Source organism: Myxocyprinus asiaticus, chromosome 21, assembly GCF_019703515.2.
Source record: "Myxocyprinus asiaticus isolate MX2 ecotype Aquarium Trade chromosome 21, UBuf_Myxa_2, whole genome shotgun sequence".
NCBI lineage: Eukaryota > Metazoa > Chordata > Actinopteri > Cypriniformes > Catostomidae > Myxocyprinus > Myxocyprinus asiaticus.
The window spans coordinates 23,297,858-23,312,784 of NC_059364.1; the positions used below are offsets into that span (position 1 = coordinate 23,297,858).

Consider the following 14,927-nt stretch of genomic DNA (forward strand, 5'->3'; position numbering starts at 1 on the left):
AAATTCTTGGGATGTGATCACAGTGATGACTTGTTCTATGTAAGTGATTGCATATGTCTGCATATTGCATGTTTGTGGCTGTATTTTGAAACAGTGATTATTTTAATGCTTAAAAACTGGCCCCATTCACTTCTATTGTAAATGCCTCAGAGGAACCAAAATGTTTGCCTTTTTTGAAGAAAAGGAGGGACATGTCAAAATATTTATTTGTTTATTTTTTTATTTTTTGGGGTAATCAATATTATGTTACAAATGCTGTTGATTGAGCTTAACTTGTATTGAACCCAGAATATTCCTTTAATAAACTCTTTTAATGATTATCCTATTTTAAATTTGCAGCTAGATACATTTTTTATTACCGGTTTTAATATTTTATCTAAGTTTAACATCATATACAATATGAATAGTCCTCCCACAAAGCTGAGTTCCTTTCCCACCAACTTATGTGTTAAAACCTCAAACTTTCCGAGAAAACGACAAAGATCAATGTTTTTCATCAGAAAAGGAAGTCACTGAGAAATTGATACACAGCATCGTTATTAAATGAAAGGGTTTTAAAACCAAAACAAATCATGAAATAAGTTCACAAGAAACAAAATACAGTATTTTTTATGTATTTAATCATGGTATGCTTTAGAATGCGGAGCTATCACAACAAATGTTTAGCTGATGCAACAGTTTTATCTTTACAGAATCTCTTTAAAAAAACAAAAAGCAGCAACACTGGAAGTTTACTAGTGTGTTGATTAGGAAGTTTCTGCACATTTCTAAAGCATCTGCACATTTCTTAAAGTGTTGGAGTAGATGATTATGACATATCCTCTGGCTCTCTCATTCCTGAAAACCCCTAATTTATCATGTAGATTTGAGAGGATGAACTCCAATAAAAACAGATTGTCATAATACTGATGAGCCCCCCAAGATCGAGCAATGAAAAGACTTGGTGTTTGATTTGATATCACAGAAAAGCCCAAGGTTTCATCTTGACAGTACAGCAGGAAGTAGAACATGGCATGCATGGTGTAAGAGAGTAAAAACATATTTCCTAAACATAGGACAAAAATGAATTGCGGAGGCTAAAGAGGTTAGGAAACAATGAAGACATGCAATTTCATTATGGGAGATTACAAATGGATTTTAAAAATAGATTCAACTTGTTTTAAAATTGACTGACAACAGCAATAAGATGAATGGTTACAATGAATCATCCAGATGTCTGTGACCATCATGAAACATGTTTTGATTTATGTGTGCAAATATGGTTAACGTGTGCAGATGCAGTTTGTTAGAGTATCAACAACCCAGAGTAATGCTAAGACTTAAAGATACCCATTTTTATGTGAATGTTACTCAGTTTGCTCATATATCTTTTCATTTTACAAGCATGTGAACCTCAGTGATGATCATTGCTTCAGGGTCAAACTCCTTATTAGGGATATTTCCTCTTTTATGTGTTTTATGTATTAGAATAAGGGCAAGAGATCTTGAGCAATTTCTCATGAGTCACAGTGTTAGTCTGTGAGAAAACCATAGCCAACCATCTCATAGTTTGCTGCTCAGAGCATGTGCCAGATTGCCTGAGGCCAGCCCACTCCCGCCACCCCCCCCCCCCCACACACACACACACACTATAAAGCAAGGAACACTACAACCAGAAAACAGCAATTGAGCTGTATGCTTCACGGGGCAACAGTGACAGCTACATACAAAATATTTACTGTTTATAGTGTCTACTATCTGAAAGGTAAGCCCTAAAAACTACACTTTTGTTGGTCACATTTTTCCTATTGTATTTGGCTCCCTGAAGGTTCTGATTTGCCTTAATTGATTTTGTGACTGCATACATCACTTGTACAGCTTGTTTTCATTCAGATATATTTTTTCATATAGCATGTGGAATTATTAATTAATTAGAATTATATATGAATTTGAAATATAATTATATATAATTAATTATATTAGTATACATTTAAATGTGTTTTAGAATAAGGGTCCTATAAAGAAAAAAAAAAAAAGGAGTGTAACAACCACATGGATACATATACAAAGTCAAAATCAGAGTTATATTTTAAACTGAACCATGGGCTGCTGTATATATATAAGTTATAAGCCTCTAATGTGCCAATAATTAAAAAACAACAACAACAAAAACAACAAAAGTGTGTGTGTGTGTGTGTGTGTGTGTGTGTGTGTGTGTATGTGTGTGTGTGTGTGTGTGTGTGTGTGCGCAATATAATTTGTATAATACAACTGTAGAATAATATATCATAAAATGTATAATATATATTTTATCTACATATCTACTTAGGATTTTCCCCAATGTCAAATGTTATGATAGCATTACAATAATGTAACACTAACATAAATGCATTAGGTATCATAAACTAACAATAAACACATTTACAGCATTTATTTATCTTGTTAAATTAGTTCATGTTACTTCATTATGCATAAACTGATGTGAACATGATTTTTTTTATGTTAAAAATGTATTGCATGTGTAGAAATGAACCAAGATGAATAAATGTTGTTGTAAAACTGCATAAGCTAATGTTAACATGTACAAACAAATGTACTGTACAAGTTTGGTAACAATATTATTTGAAAAAGACCCATGATACAGATTTACTGATGTGAAAGCAGGTGTCTTTTCTTTCAGAGATGTTTCTTACAAAAACACTTTTATTTCTTCAAAATGTTTTAGGATCTCCAAAAAAGGAAAACATTGGTTTGTGGTTAAGAAGATGTGTGCCTTCAGGATATTATTGTTATCTTGCGCTCTGTGTTATATTGAAGCGGTAAGTGGAAAAAACTAAACAGAAGTGAACATTCCTTCCTAAAAAGGGTTTTGAAATTAAATAAACCTTTTCCCCACCATATCTAATCTTTGCATTTCTGTTCATAGACTTACCGCCCTTCAAGTAACACGTTCCCAGGAGTGGGTAAGTCTTGATTTTGTCCCATTGGATTATATTATACTTTTACATATAGTTTTGATACAAGATGAGGTAGTGTTTGTGGCATGTTGTGAAAGTATAGGGTTTAACAAAACCTCTTCTTTTACAGGGAACCCTGAAGAGTGCATACCTGATGGAAGTAATGGGAGCAACTACAGAGGCAAAGTGTCAGTGACAGTCAATGGAAGAAAATGTTTCCACTGGTATTTAGTCCCAGACAGCATACAACCAGTTCTGTCCCTTAAACACCTCTATCATAACAACTGCAGGTAGTCCCTGACTGTTTTCTAATAAGTTTTAATACTATATGTGATTATTGCTGACATTCTTATATTGTGGCATTTTTAAATATATAGAGCAATACTATAATACCTTTCAGATGAGTGACCTTTGCTAGTGGAAAGATACTCTATATCCATGAGAATGTTTTGGTCTTTCAGGAATCCAAATAACAACATTGTGCCATGGTGTGTGGTTAAGAGAAGCGGTAGCTTCGCACGTGAAAATTGTTACATTCCACGCTGTGAAAAGAAGCCAAGTAAGTGGAAGTGCTCACTATCAATTCTTTTGATCTTTTAAGTCAGTTAATATAAAATAATTAGAATTGTATACATTTAAATATGTTTTAGTGTAAGGGTCCTATAATAAAGTAAAATCAATTCACTGTAATCATATTTAGGGTTACAAATAAAATGTCAGAATCAGAGTAGCATTTTAAACAGACCCTTCAAAGACTTCTGTGTATATATTATTATAATAATAGTATATGTCTTTACTGTGCTGCTGCAGAAGTAGCTTGAGTGAACTGTAAATAAACGAACGGATTATATGAATAACTGTTAAGAATATATATTTATATATTTATTATAATACATATGTATCTATTTAGCCCTTTATGATAAGGTTCTGTAAGTTAATATTATTAACTGATTAGTCAATTGATAGATTGACAATATTGACTAATACGACCTATCATTGTTCAATCAGCCAAGAATCCACCAAAACCTAAACCATCAAAGCAGGACACAGGTACATTTTAGATTTTGCTAATTCAAAACAAAAATGCTCAATTATTTAATGCAGTTGTTAAGACAAACCCCATTTTGGATATCTTTACACACTGTGTTGATAGACTGTGTCTTTGTTGTTTCCCATCCATTATGCAGAGTTAACCTGTGGAGAGCGATCCTTGGTCCCTATAAAAAAGATAATAGGTGGATCAAAATCAACTGTTGAGTCTCTGCCTTGGATTGCAGCTATCTTCCATAGAGAAAGATTTATTTGTGGAGGATCCCTCATTGCTCCCTGCTGGGTCCTTACTGCAGCCCACTGCTTCGATTTAGGGTATGTCAACATTTTCTTTACATCTTAACCTAATATTTAACTACTAAAAGGGATAGGTCACCCAAAAATACCCCCATGGAGTTCCAATCCCAAATGACTTTCTTCTGTTGAACACAAAAGCAGAATGTCCAAGCTGCTCTGTCTCTGGTCACGATTCACTTCCATTATATGGAAAAGAATGACAATGAAAGTGAATGGTGACCAGGGACAGAACAGCATTAACATTCTGGTAAATATCTCCTTTTTCATTTTGGGGTAACCTATACCTCTAATGCATTCAGATGGTGTTAGATGACAAAGGTCATTGCATCATGTTAGAAATTCTACATCACGTTTTGTTTGTTTTGAATAGGATGAACACAAAAATAAATAAATACTCGGTCTACTTGGGAAAGAATGCCATAAATAAAATCAACCCTGCCATAGAGCAGCGGTTCGCCGTGAGCAAACTTGTGGTCCACCATGAATTTAACTTCACATTGCAAAACTATACCCACGACATTGGTATGTTTGCCTTATACTTTATCTTAAAAGAATGAGGCATTTAATGGCTTATTGAAAATTGTAAAATCACATAAATAATAAGTAGTGGAAATTGCTTCTTTTGCCTCTAGCTCTGCTTAAGATAGTCGACCGCAGTGGACAATGTGCAAGGAAGATGAACTCTGTGAGAACCGTGTGTCTTCCCCCTTCCGGGGTGATGATTCCTCCAGGAAGCTACTGTAATATCGCTGGCTATGGAATACATCAAAAGGGTAAGATGACACACACTGTATGCAAAGATAGTTCAGCAGAGCATAATAACAATTATTATTTTCCTCCAATAACAAGATAGATGAGGGCAACATGCTGTGTCCAAAAAGTTGATCTATGAAATTAAATATAACGCAACCTCCCCAAATTAAACATCCTAGGATTCTAACATAATGTACTGTACTATACAATGTAACACTACAAATCAGAATAAACTGCTGTTGTTATGTTACAGCTGATGTCATTAATTAACCCTCAGTTAAGTAGTTCTTATGTCTTTTTATCAGTTTTATGTCTAGATACATACATACATATACATATATATATATATATATATATATATATATATATATATATATATATATATATATATATATACAGTATATAGAGAATATGCATCTAGATGTATGTCTAGGTATAAAGCTGTAAATATATTGTTTAGTGTGAGGCAAAATGCAACAAACATAAATCTCATCATTGCTTTTTTTTAAATCTATGAAGGTGGCTTTGAGTTCTCTCAGTATCTGAAAGAGACTCAGGTGAAGCTTATTTCCCAGAGTGATTGCGAGTACTATTACAATAACGAAGAGAAAGATGTCAATAAACACATGTTCTGTGCAGTTGGGAAGAACTGGAAGGAAGATGCTTGCAAGGTAAACCATAATATTTCAGTTTGTAACCATATACCAACTTTTCCCACTGTTGATCAATAAGTATCTTAATTAAGTGTCTTAAGAATGGTAACACTTTACAATAAGGTTCCATTTGTTAACATTAATTAACAACATTAGTTAACATGAAATAACAATGAACAATACTTATTAAGCACTTATTAATCTTAGTTAATGTTAATTTCAACATATAGTAATACATTTTTTCAATCAAAAGTTTTTGTTAACATTAGTTAATGCACACTGAACTAATATGAACTAACAATGAACAATAGTTAACGAATGGAACCTTATTGTAAAGTGTACCAATATAATTGTAAAATATTTCCTGAAAACTGACAAAATTACACATATCACTGTGATTACTTTTCTCTCCTTTCAGGGTGACTCAGGAGGGCCGCTAGTGTGTGAAGTAAATAACACAATGTTCCTATTCGGTATCATTAGCTGGGGAGATAAATGTGCAGAAGAGTTTAAACCAGGTGTTTACACAAAGGTCACTAACTACAATCAGTGGATCTCGAAGCACACAGATTTACCCGCGTATACAGCAGGCTTTAGGTATCCAAAAAAGGATTAATTTCTTTTTTTGTTTGGTGGGGGGGGGGTGGTATTTTAGTCGATATCTGGCAGCTACATGCATTGCAGTTGCATAGGAATCACCTATGACAGTGTTAATCCTTACATGCTACTGTTTTTGTAGGATAGTGATTACAGTGTTGAATTGAATGAAGGATAAATTTGCTAGAGGATTTCTTTCTGGTCAGTATGTGAAAGTCTGTCTTTTTTACAAGTTTAAGATATTTCTATGAACCATGTATTTTGTTTCAAACAAGTTAATTAATAAGTTGTTAATAATAATAATAATAATAATAATGAGCAGTGCTCCAAGAAGTTAGATTTGATATTGGATTGGGCATTATCTGGTTTGTTAATGTGTTCAATTTTATTCTTACTTTTAATAATGTGTTATTTAAGTTTTTATTCATTGCAAATATGTATTTTCTTAAAGATATAAATATCACTGTAAAACAGACTTTTTCCTATCAGTTATTTCAATATAAATCTCTCTTTATTTCCTATTTTTAAGACATAAGAAATGTATTTTATCTGACATGAATAAAACTTGCTTTAAATCTTTACATTTTTCTCATTCATTGCACAACTGTGCACAAATATTTCTCTAAATCACAGACAGTTGGTCTAATTCATATCATTTGTCATCCTTTCTAGCGTTTATTAGCATTTATCTATTCATTCATCAGTAAGAGGCCAGTGTCATGTTCAAACTCCAAAATCCCATTCCAATTTCACCTCTCCTTTCCCCCACTTTCTTGTGCCTCTTAGATTACTTATCTGTAATTAAAGGCAAAAGTCCATTAAAATATGCAAAATAATATCTATATACTGTGGCCCCAAAAAGTATTTTGGCACTCTGGCTACACTAAAAATGTTTGAATATAATTTTAATTATGTAAAAAATAGCAAACAAAATACAATTTTAAAGCAAGATGATACAAGCATTTTCTTGGCAAAGCATTCCAAAAAAAAAAAAAACAAAAAAAAAAGTTTGTAAGGTTTCAAATGATAAAACAATAGATATATTGTTCAAAGTGGAGACAAAAATGATTTGGACATCAACTTGAAGGCAACCAACTTCACTAGAAATCCCCTAAAAATGACGTTGGGACTGGTTGGTTGAAAGTTTAAGATTAATAAAAGTGAAGTTAGTTCTTTACATAATACACACATATTCACACAACACACATAGATTGCTGTATATGCATGTGGTGTTTGAAGGTTAAAGCCAATACCACAAACCGCAACCTTTTCAGCATGTTTCTAGCTTTCTATTTTGCTGACAGGATGATAAAAATGATCTTGATTATGATTAACACATAAGAAAGTGTTTCACCGCTGTTCAGATGCACTTTGGATCACATCATTTATATGTATAAATGTTTTCCATCTGAAAGGACTAAATATTAAATGAAACAAATGACAATAAAATGCAAAGTAATCTCTTCAGTAAACAAAATACATTTTTAATGTAACTGTATTCTAATTACCAATGATTTAAATTGTAACTGTAGTGGAATACAGTTACTTATATTTTGTATTTTAAATACGTAATCCCGTTACATGTATTTCGTTACTCCCAAACCCTGAGTGTGAGTGACTCATGATATTAGTGGTGAGGTGAGTTTCCACTGCTGAGAAATTTTCAAGATAGAAGGGTTTTGGGGAAGTGTCCGTGAGAAACTAACCATTCAAATGTCCTTATATTGCAAGAGTTGATTTAAAAATTCTAAATAAAACAGTAACGTGGAAGAAAAAGTGGAAGTAGTGAATCTGGCCTACATCATCGAGGACTATATGTAGATCCAAACACAATATCCTTCCTGTTGCCAAGAATACAACATGCTTATTGAAGAAAAAGATCTTGACCCAATAAGGAAAGAGTTTTGTTTAGAGGCAAATGAAGAACAATGAATAAGATTGGCTCCTGTACCCTATATTGATGGCTAGACACAAACTCCTTTTTGTCCATCACTACAGTAAGCAGATCATGGCAGCTCAAACCAAACTTCAGTAAAAACTATATTATAAATGAGCATCATTATGTTTTTGTGCATTTTTATAACCTGTACACTGTGTTTTAACTGTTTTCTTAACCCTTTTCTGAAGTGCTTATTATGAATAAGTATTATCTTAATTTGTTACTCAAAAAAGCATCTTATTGTCCTATAACTGTTGTCCATATATTTACACGATATCACTTTAATCTAGCACTTTATTAGTTTTGAGTTCTGTAATGACACTAACTGTACATTGGAGGGCGCTGTCAGATCATTAGAAGGACAGTGGAATATACCTGAAAAAATGTTTGCGCTCAAAGATCTGACACGAAACATTTCATGAAAAAGAACCGTAGTTAAATGTTCGAAGAACATCTTTGTATCAGTTGTTCATTCACAGGAGACACTTTGGATGTTTGGAATTAAAAGGTTCTTCTTAAGCACATCCTAACCTTGAAAATGGTAGAAGCTACCAAGGAAATGGGTTATTCGGATGTGAAAGGAAAGTAACCTATGTTTAATTTTCTCCTTAGTCATAAGTACTTGTCTATTATATTGTCTGAGAATGACAAAATCACTTTTTAAAAATAGGGTATTCACAGCCGCTTTTCCAGATATAGTATATAGCTGAAGCAAGTCTGAGTCATACATCCTCATAAAGTACATACGTTTATTGCTTCTGTTGTAAAAAGTGTAACTTTTTTGCAAGAGGTGTGTTGTGTTGAGAGGGTATTAGTATTGTGATGACACTGATATAACATTTGCATGCATTGGGGTCAAAAAGACCACTAGTATGGTTCTATTTTGCATTCTTTTCTAATTTAATCCAACACTGTTCATTACAAATATCATTATCAGTATAAAAATGTAAGTAAAATGCTGCATTGAAAAACTGTACACAAATTTCAGAATTTCATAGTATTTAGTACGCCACTTTTCCTTTAATGACAGTGACATGGACTCCACAAGTTTGTACAAAACCTGATGATCCATATTATCCCAACATAATATGAGAATGTTCTAAAGAGCATCTTGTGTGCTTCAATAGAAACTAGGAAATCTGACCTTTAAAAAAAAAAATGTCAATGTCACACTTTGCTTGCATTTGATTAGGGACTTATACATAGTGCAGAATCCTAAATATTTATTCATTTCTTGTCATAACTTTGTTTAAAAAATGTCAAAATCATTAAACTTTCTGTTTATTTCCATGTTCAAATGTATATGAGAGATCAAGTGTGTTTATGTGTGTGTGCGTAAGCGAGAAAACGGTGCAAATATGGACAAGTCAGCAGTAGGCTGTGGATGACATAAAACTGCTGAGCACAGCGTTACTCATCTTGGCTATAATAGGCCCAGCTCTGCACTGATCAATATGAATACAAACTGTTTTAACACTAATAACAGTAATATGATTTCAACTAGGGATTTAAAAAGACCATTAATAATTCCAGTCTATCATCAGTCACCATAATTATCAATCAACTGTTTTCTATTTATACAGTATATGTTCTAAACAAATATGTTGGTATTATACAGGCAGCAGCTAAAATAATTCTGCAAAAGAAAAACCATAAAGGGGACAAAACTCAAAATATTGAGTAGTATGGCAAGCCAGATTGACTTTTAATAATTCGCAGGACATGAACTGTTGATATCAGTAAATACATTTTCACTATTTAAAATGCTAATGAAAGTGCCCATTTTTGATATCAGTAATTACATTTGTACTAGTAAATAAAAACCTTAATTCTTGATATCAAAAATTGCATTAACACTAACAGAAATACACATTCTTAGCTCTTTCACTTTTAGTAATTCCATTCCTGATATCAAGAATTACAGTTTTTACTAGTTAAAATTCAATTTTTTATATAAAAATGTGTATTTCTGCGACTAGTAGTAATTAGGTACATTCCTGATATCAATCATTAGCATTTTAACTAGTGAAAATGTAATTGTTGATTTCAACAATTCATACCCTGCGAACGATTAAAAGTCAGTTCGGCTTGCCATAGAGGGGAACAATATATGGCTATCTGAAATGTGAACCTTTGAAAACTTGACAAAATAGTTTAAAAGCACAACCAAAGCTGGAGTTCTCCTGTCAAGTCTGAGAACAGTAAGAGACTGCAGACAACGTCCTACATAAACAAGCAGTATCCCCAAGTGACTCTGCTCTTAAAAGGTTCAATGGCAGCTGCTACTTATATAATAAACAATTTACCTTATTAGCAAGGCACTTCTCCTCCATTTGAAATCTCTCCTTATTTGGTAGCCTTGCAGTTGCTTTGTGTTTTCTTCCATATTAGCACTGAATGGTGTCTGAAAAAATTTACAGTGGGGTTTTGCTTGTCTAAAGACCTCACCTGTGAATTATACATGTCATGACGATTACATGTAAATGTTGTTTTCATGCAGATCATTAGAAGTCAAAAGGAAGCCCTGTCTTTTAGTCTGCAAACAGAATGTCTCAATATGGGGAGTCAGCCTCTCTACATCCACCTGTTTTTTTTCTTGTTTCTAAACACTTTGTCTCATATATTAAACCAAATTAGGTCAACATATTAAGTGTGCAGAATTATACAATATCTCGATATGGCCTCTGTTTTTATTGCAGCTGCACATTCTCAGATTGTGCTTGTAAACATGTGGCTGTTAGATTCATATGCACTGCTCCCTAGATGTTTGACTGGCATTTTGAAAATCTTGATAAATTAAAATAGTTACACACAAAGTTAAATAATACAATGTGTCTACATATCAGGGAGCCCAGGGGCAAGTTGTCACCAGGGCAACATCTATAAGGTTAGTTAAGCAACTAGATTATGTCCAAATCAGTCCAGCTGCATATAATTATATATAATATGTTAAAACAATAACAACAATATTTTTGTATATATAATGTTTCCATTTGCTTTTGAAATTATTTATTTACTTTATTAGTTATTTTAGGCCATTTTAGAGATAGGTAAAGCAGACACCTGAACTGCTAAACCAAACATGTAACTGTGCTGCACAACAGCATTGTCCTCCAAAATCCAGGGATGCAGGGCTGTCCACATGAAGAAGAAAGCAGCAGATGATCTGAATTAAAACCTGCTGCCTACAGTAGCTAAGTATAGACAAATCTGTCAATGAGTATCAGTTACTTTTTTGCCTTTTAACTTTGACTATAGTTTAGTCATATGCAATCCTTGGAATCCTCACTTGGTCATTCCATTTTTGGCTATTTAATGCATGACGTAGTCAGGGAAGCTCTGGCGCTCTTCTCAAAGGTAGGGTGGGGCGGAGGAGAGTGGATACAGCGTCAATGCGCACCAATCAGATCCTCAGGCTAGCGTGAAAACCTTTGCGCTTATTGGTTGACGAGCACTGATTCTTTAAAGTCGTGCTTTCGCTCTCACTCACCGGGCGCCTTGCTTTGATTATTCAGACAAGGCGTCGGCTGGTGAGGAGGCGTTAAGGATCTCTTTGCATGAGTAGAATAGACTTGGGAATAGACGTCTGGCTCGCGGTGCCCTTGGAAGGTATAACGGAGGAAAACGCAGGACAAAGTCATTGTTTGGAGCGAGCACGTGCCTTTATCTCACTGGGGTTGAGGATATTTAGATGTTAGGATGCCGGTTTTCCATACCAAGACGATAGAGAGTATCCTGGAGCCAGTAGCTCAGCAGATATCCCACTTGGTTATCATGCACGAGGAGGGCGAAGTTGATGGCAAAGCGATCCCAGACCTCACGAGTCCAGTGGCGGCAGTGCAAGCGGCTGTCAGCAACCTCGTGCGGGTGAGAGTCCAATCTCATGCGTCCTGTCATCCACACAGCATCTGTTGTTTTGTTGTTTTATTGTATGCATTGTGCATCTGTTGTGTGGTTTTTTTTGTTTTTGTTTTTTTTTTTTTGTCTTTATTAAGGCACATTTTATTTAATTAAAACAAACTTTCCATAGTCGTGTCCATAGTAAACAAAGCTATACTGTAAAATAAAAAATTAATGTGACTTTCAAATAGTGAAGGAAGCTTTCAGAATCTTTGAGTCATTTTTATTAATTTCATTTTTATTTTCAATAACAGTGGTGGTAACTGGTATTTTGGCTAACACATTTGTTTTTAAATGGTCCTGGTCAAATAAGTTTAGTGTTGCATTAGGAACAGTGTTGGGTGTAATCTAATTAAAAAGTAGTTAATTACTATATTCTAATTACTTTTTAAGTCATAAAGTAGTAATCAGGGGTGTAGATTTCTGGGGGGGGGGGGTTGTGACCCCCCAATTATTTAAAAAAGCAAGTACAACCCCCCACATTATTTAAATACCATGATCAATGGAAACATGTAAATGCTTCACGCTGCAGTGTTCAAGCCAAATCTATGCCCTTGAGTGTAATGTATGATGTTTTAAATTATTGTAATCAGATTACAGTTACTGACTTTCAACCAAGTTAGTTATTTATAAGTACATTACTTGGGCTACACACATTTCGAAAATAATATCATTTATGTAGAGCAGTGGTTTCCAACCCTGTTCCTGGAGGCCCCCCAACACTACACATTTTGGATATCTCCCTAATCAAACATGCCTGATTCAACTCATCAGACGTTAGTTGAGACTCCAAGAACTGAATTGGGTGTGTCAGAAAAGGGAGATATACAAAATGTGCAGTGTTGGGGGGCCTCCAGAAACAGGGTTGGGAACCACTGATGTAGAGTATGTGTAAAACTTGAATTATGTTCTGTTTGTGTTTCTGTACAAGCTGACTGGCGTTTTCCCCCAAATAAAGTAACAGAAATGAGTGGTGCATGTATGGCTTGCGTGCAACAATGAACATGGTTGACATTATTTTTAGTTCGTTGAGCAGAAAAACACAAACTTTTATGTAAAAAGTGTTTTAAAACCTAAAAGTAAAGTCATTATTAATGTGACTACATTTTCAGTGAAATAATTAATTACTTTAATTACAATTTTAGAGAAGTAATTAGTAATTTGTAGTGGATTACTTATTTTGAGTAATAATGATTAAGTAACTTAATGATTATGTATTAAAAATACCAACAGAGTAAATTTACCATATTCATTTGTTTTTAGTATCGCACCCAACTACCAATTGTTTGTTCCCAGAAACCAAAACATGGTTATAAAAATACCCTTCCCCCTCCCTCCCATCTATATCATTTTCTCAGGTTCTGGCTGAATGATAGGCTATAGTTCTTGATGTAGACCATATGCACATGATGGATCAGTGAGGAGACTGGGGTTGATTCAGAGTGTGCCAGGGAAGTGTCGGGCAGTGTGAGATAATCTGTTTATAAAATGAATTCTTTGGAGTGCTGCTAAAGCGAAAATTATATACACATGCCAAAATAACTTGTATTAATCTAAAACTCATAAAGGTGTGTTGTAAATGGCTGTATGCAACAGCTGATAATGAGTGTAGTTGAATGATTGTTAGTTGACGACAGCACAATCCTATATTTGCCAGTAGCAGATGTTTAAACGGTAGCTAAACGTTGTCCTGTAATAGAGACAGCATATTGTGTAAAATGAACTGGTAGGAAGCAGGCAAGTTCATGAAGATAAGGTGAGTGTGGATTTAGGTACAGCATGGTCCTTGTAGAAGGGCTGTGTTCTTCTTTGTACAAGGAGCTCATCTGTTTAGAAAAAGCACTTTAAAGTTCCCTTGTTGTTTCAAGGAAACATCAAAATCAGAATCATTAATCCCAGAAACTGAACCATTTTCCCAGTGTACCAACAGCAACCAGACAGAATATTGCCGGTATGTTCTCTTTCTGCTCTGGTCACAGTAAGGGAGTCTTGGCATACAATTATGAAAAAAGACAACAACAACAATCTCTTACTAAAGCATGGTATTTTAACCAAAGAAGCAGAAAATGTTGCTTTCTTATTATTGCATGCTTTAACTTGTATTAAAAGTTTAATGTCTCTGTTAAAATTACATCCCCAAAATTTTGTGACCAAATGTTTTAGTTTTTCAGTTTTGGTCTTGGTCTTGGCATATTAAATATATATTTTTGTTAATTTAATTAATTGGATTTTCTAGTATAATTATGAAACAGTGCAAAATGCTCATTACTGAACATTACTGATTATTTTTTATTTAATGTAGAGTTCACTCATTAATTTAATTCATAGTATGTGCCACTATTCTATTCTGTATTAAGTGTTCTTCTGAGTGGTTTTAGCACCTGTTTTGCTGGAACTGCTCTTGGATGTTGTGCGGGCACAACTTTTTACTGCCTTCTCAAGCTGCCATTAAGTAAAGTAATGTGAAAAGAATGATCCTAATGTACATGAGTAAAGTAACAAATAGGGAGTGATGATTTTGTGCTGGGAATAAATAGGTCTCCTGATCTGGGAAGTAACACAGTCTCACAGTGCCTGGCTGGAGGGGTAGTTCATTGCCCAGGGAAAGTGACTCTCTGCTGGCATGAGGAAATCTAAGGTGTCAGCGTCTTCACTGGAAACACACCCCAGAGGACCCCCACCCCTCATATGTGGCACCTGTTACTGCTGAAGTGTTCCAACACATCAGTCAAGCCTCGAAATCAAGGCTGAGTCAAAAGGATTTATATCTCTTCTCTCTATAAAGACTTGGCTGTATCTTGG

The 14,927-nt window shown here is 34.2% G+C and overlaps 2 protein-coding genes across 5 annotated transcripts in view; both read left to right on the forward strand.

Annotated features, from left to right (window-relative positions):
• Nucleotides 1-1,637: 1,637 nt before the first annotated feature.
• Nucleotides 1,638-6,866, forward strand: LOC127412367 (urokinase-type plasminogen activator-like). The gene is made up of 11 exons (XM_051648660.1): nt 1,638-1,744; nt 2,705-2,798; nt 2,906-2,942; nt 3,067-3,226; nt 3,398-3,495; nt 3,945-3,986; nt 4,124-4,301; nt 4,654-4,805; nt 4,916-5,056; nt 5,556-5,707; nt 6,108-6,866. Exons 2-11 carry the CDS (start codon nt 2,745-2,747, stop codon nt 6,303-6,305), a joined length of 1,212 nt encoding a protein of 403 aa, XP_051504620.1. The 5' UTR covers nt 1,638-1,744; nt 2,705-2,744; the 3' UTR covers nt 6,306-6,866.
• Nucleotides 6,867-11,677: 4,811 nt separating this feature from the next.
• The window catches only part of LOC127412358 (vinculin), a 79,070-nt gene continuing 75,820 nt past the window's right edge, over nt 11,678-14,927 (forward strand). For 2 of the 4 annotated variants that reach the window (XM_051648645.1, XM_051648646.1), the window contains exon 1: nt 11,678-12,092. In XM_051648645.1, the coding sequence (XP_051504605.1) occupies nt 11,925-12,092 (168 nt within the window). In that variant the 5' untranslated portion in view covers nt 11,678-11,924. The remainder of the gene's footprint in view (nt 12,093-14,927) is intronic. The other 2 variants (XM_051648647.1, XM_051648648.1) reach the window with 2 other exon arrangements.

Bases quoted from the DNA above. Each gene is read 5' to 3' on its own strand.
- LOC127412367 (XM_051648660.1), top strand. From the start codon at position 2,745: ATGTGTGCCTTCAGGATATTATTGTTATCTTGCGCTCTGTGTTATATT. The intron at 2,799-2,905 runs GTAAGTGGAAAA...TTCTGTTCATAG, and splicing joins CTCTGTGTTATATTGAAGCG to ACTTACCGCCCTTCAAGTAA. The intron at 4,302-4,653 runs GTATGTCAACAT...TGTTTTGAATAG, and splicing joins GCCCACTGCTTCGATTTAGG to GATGAACACAAAAATAAATA.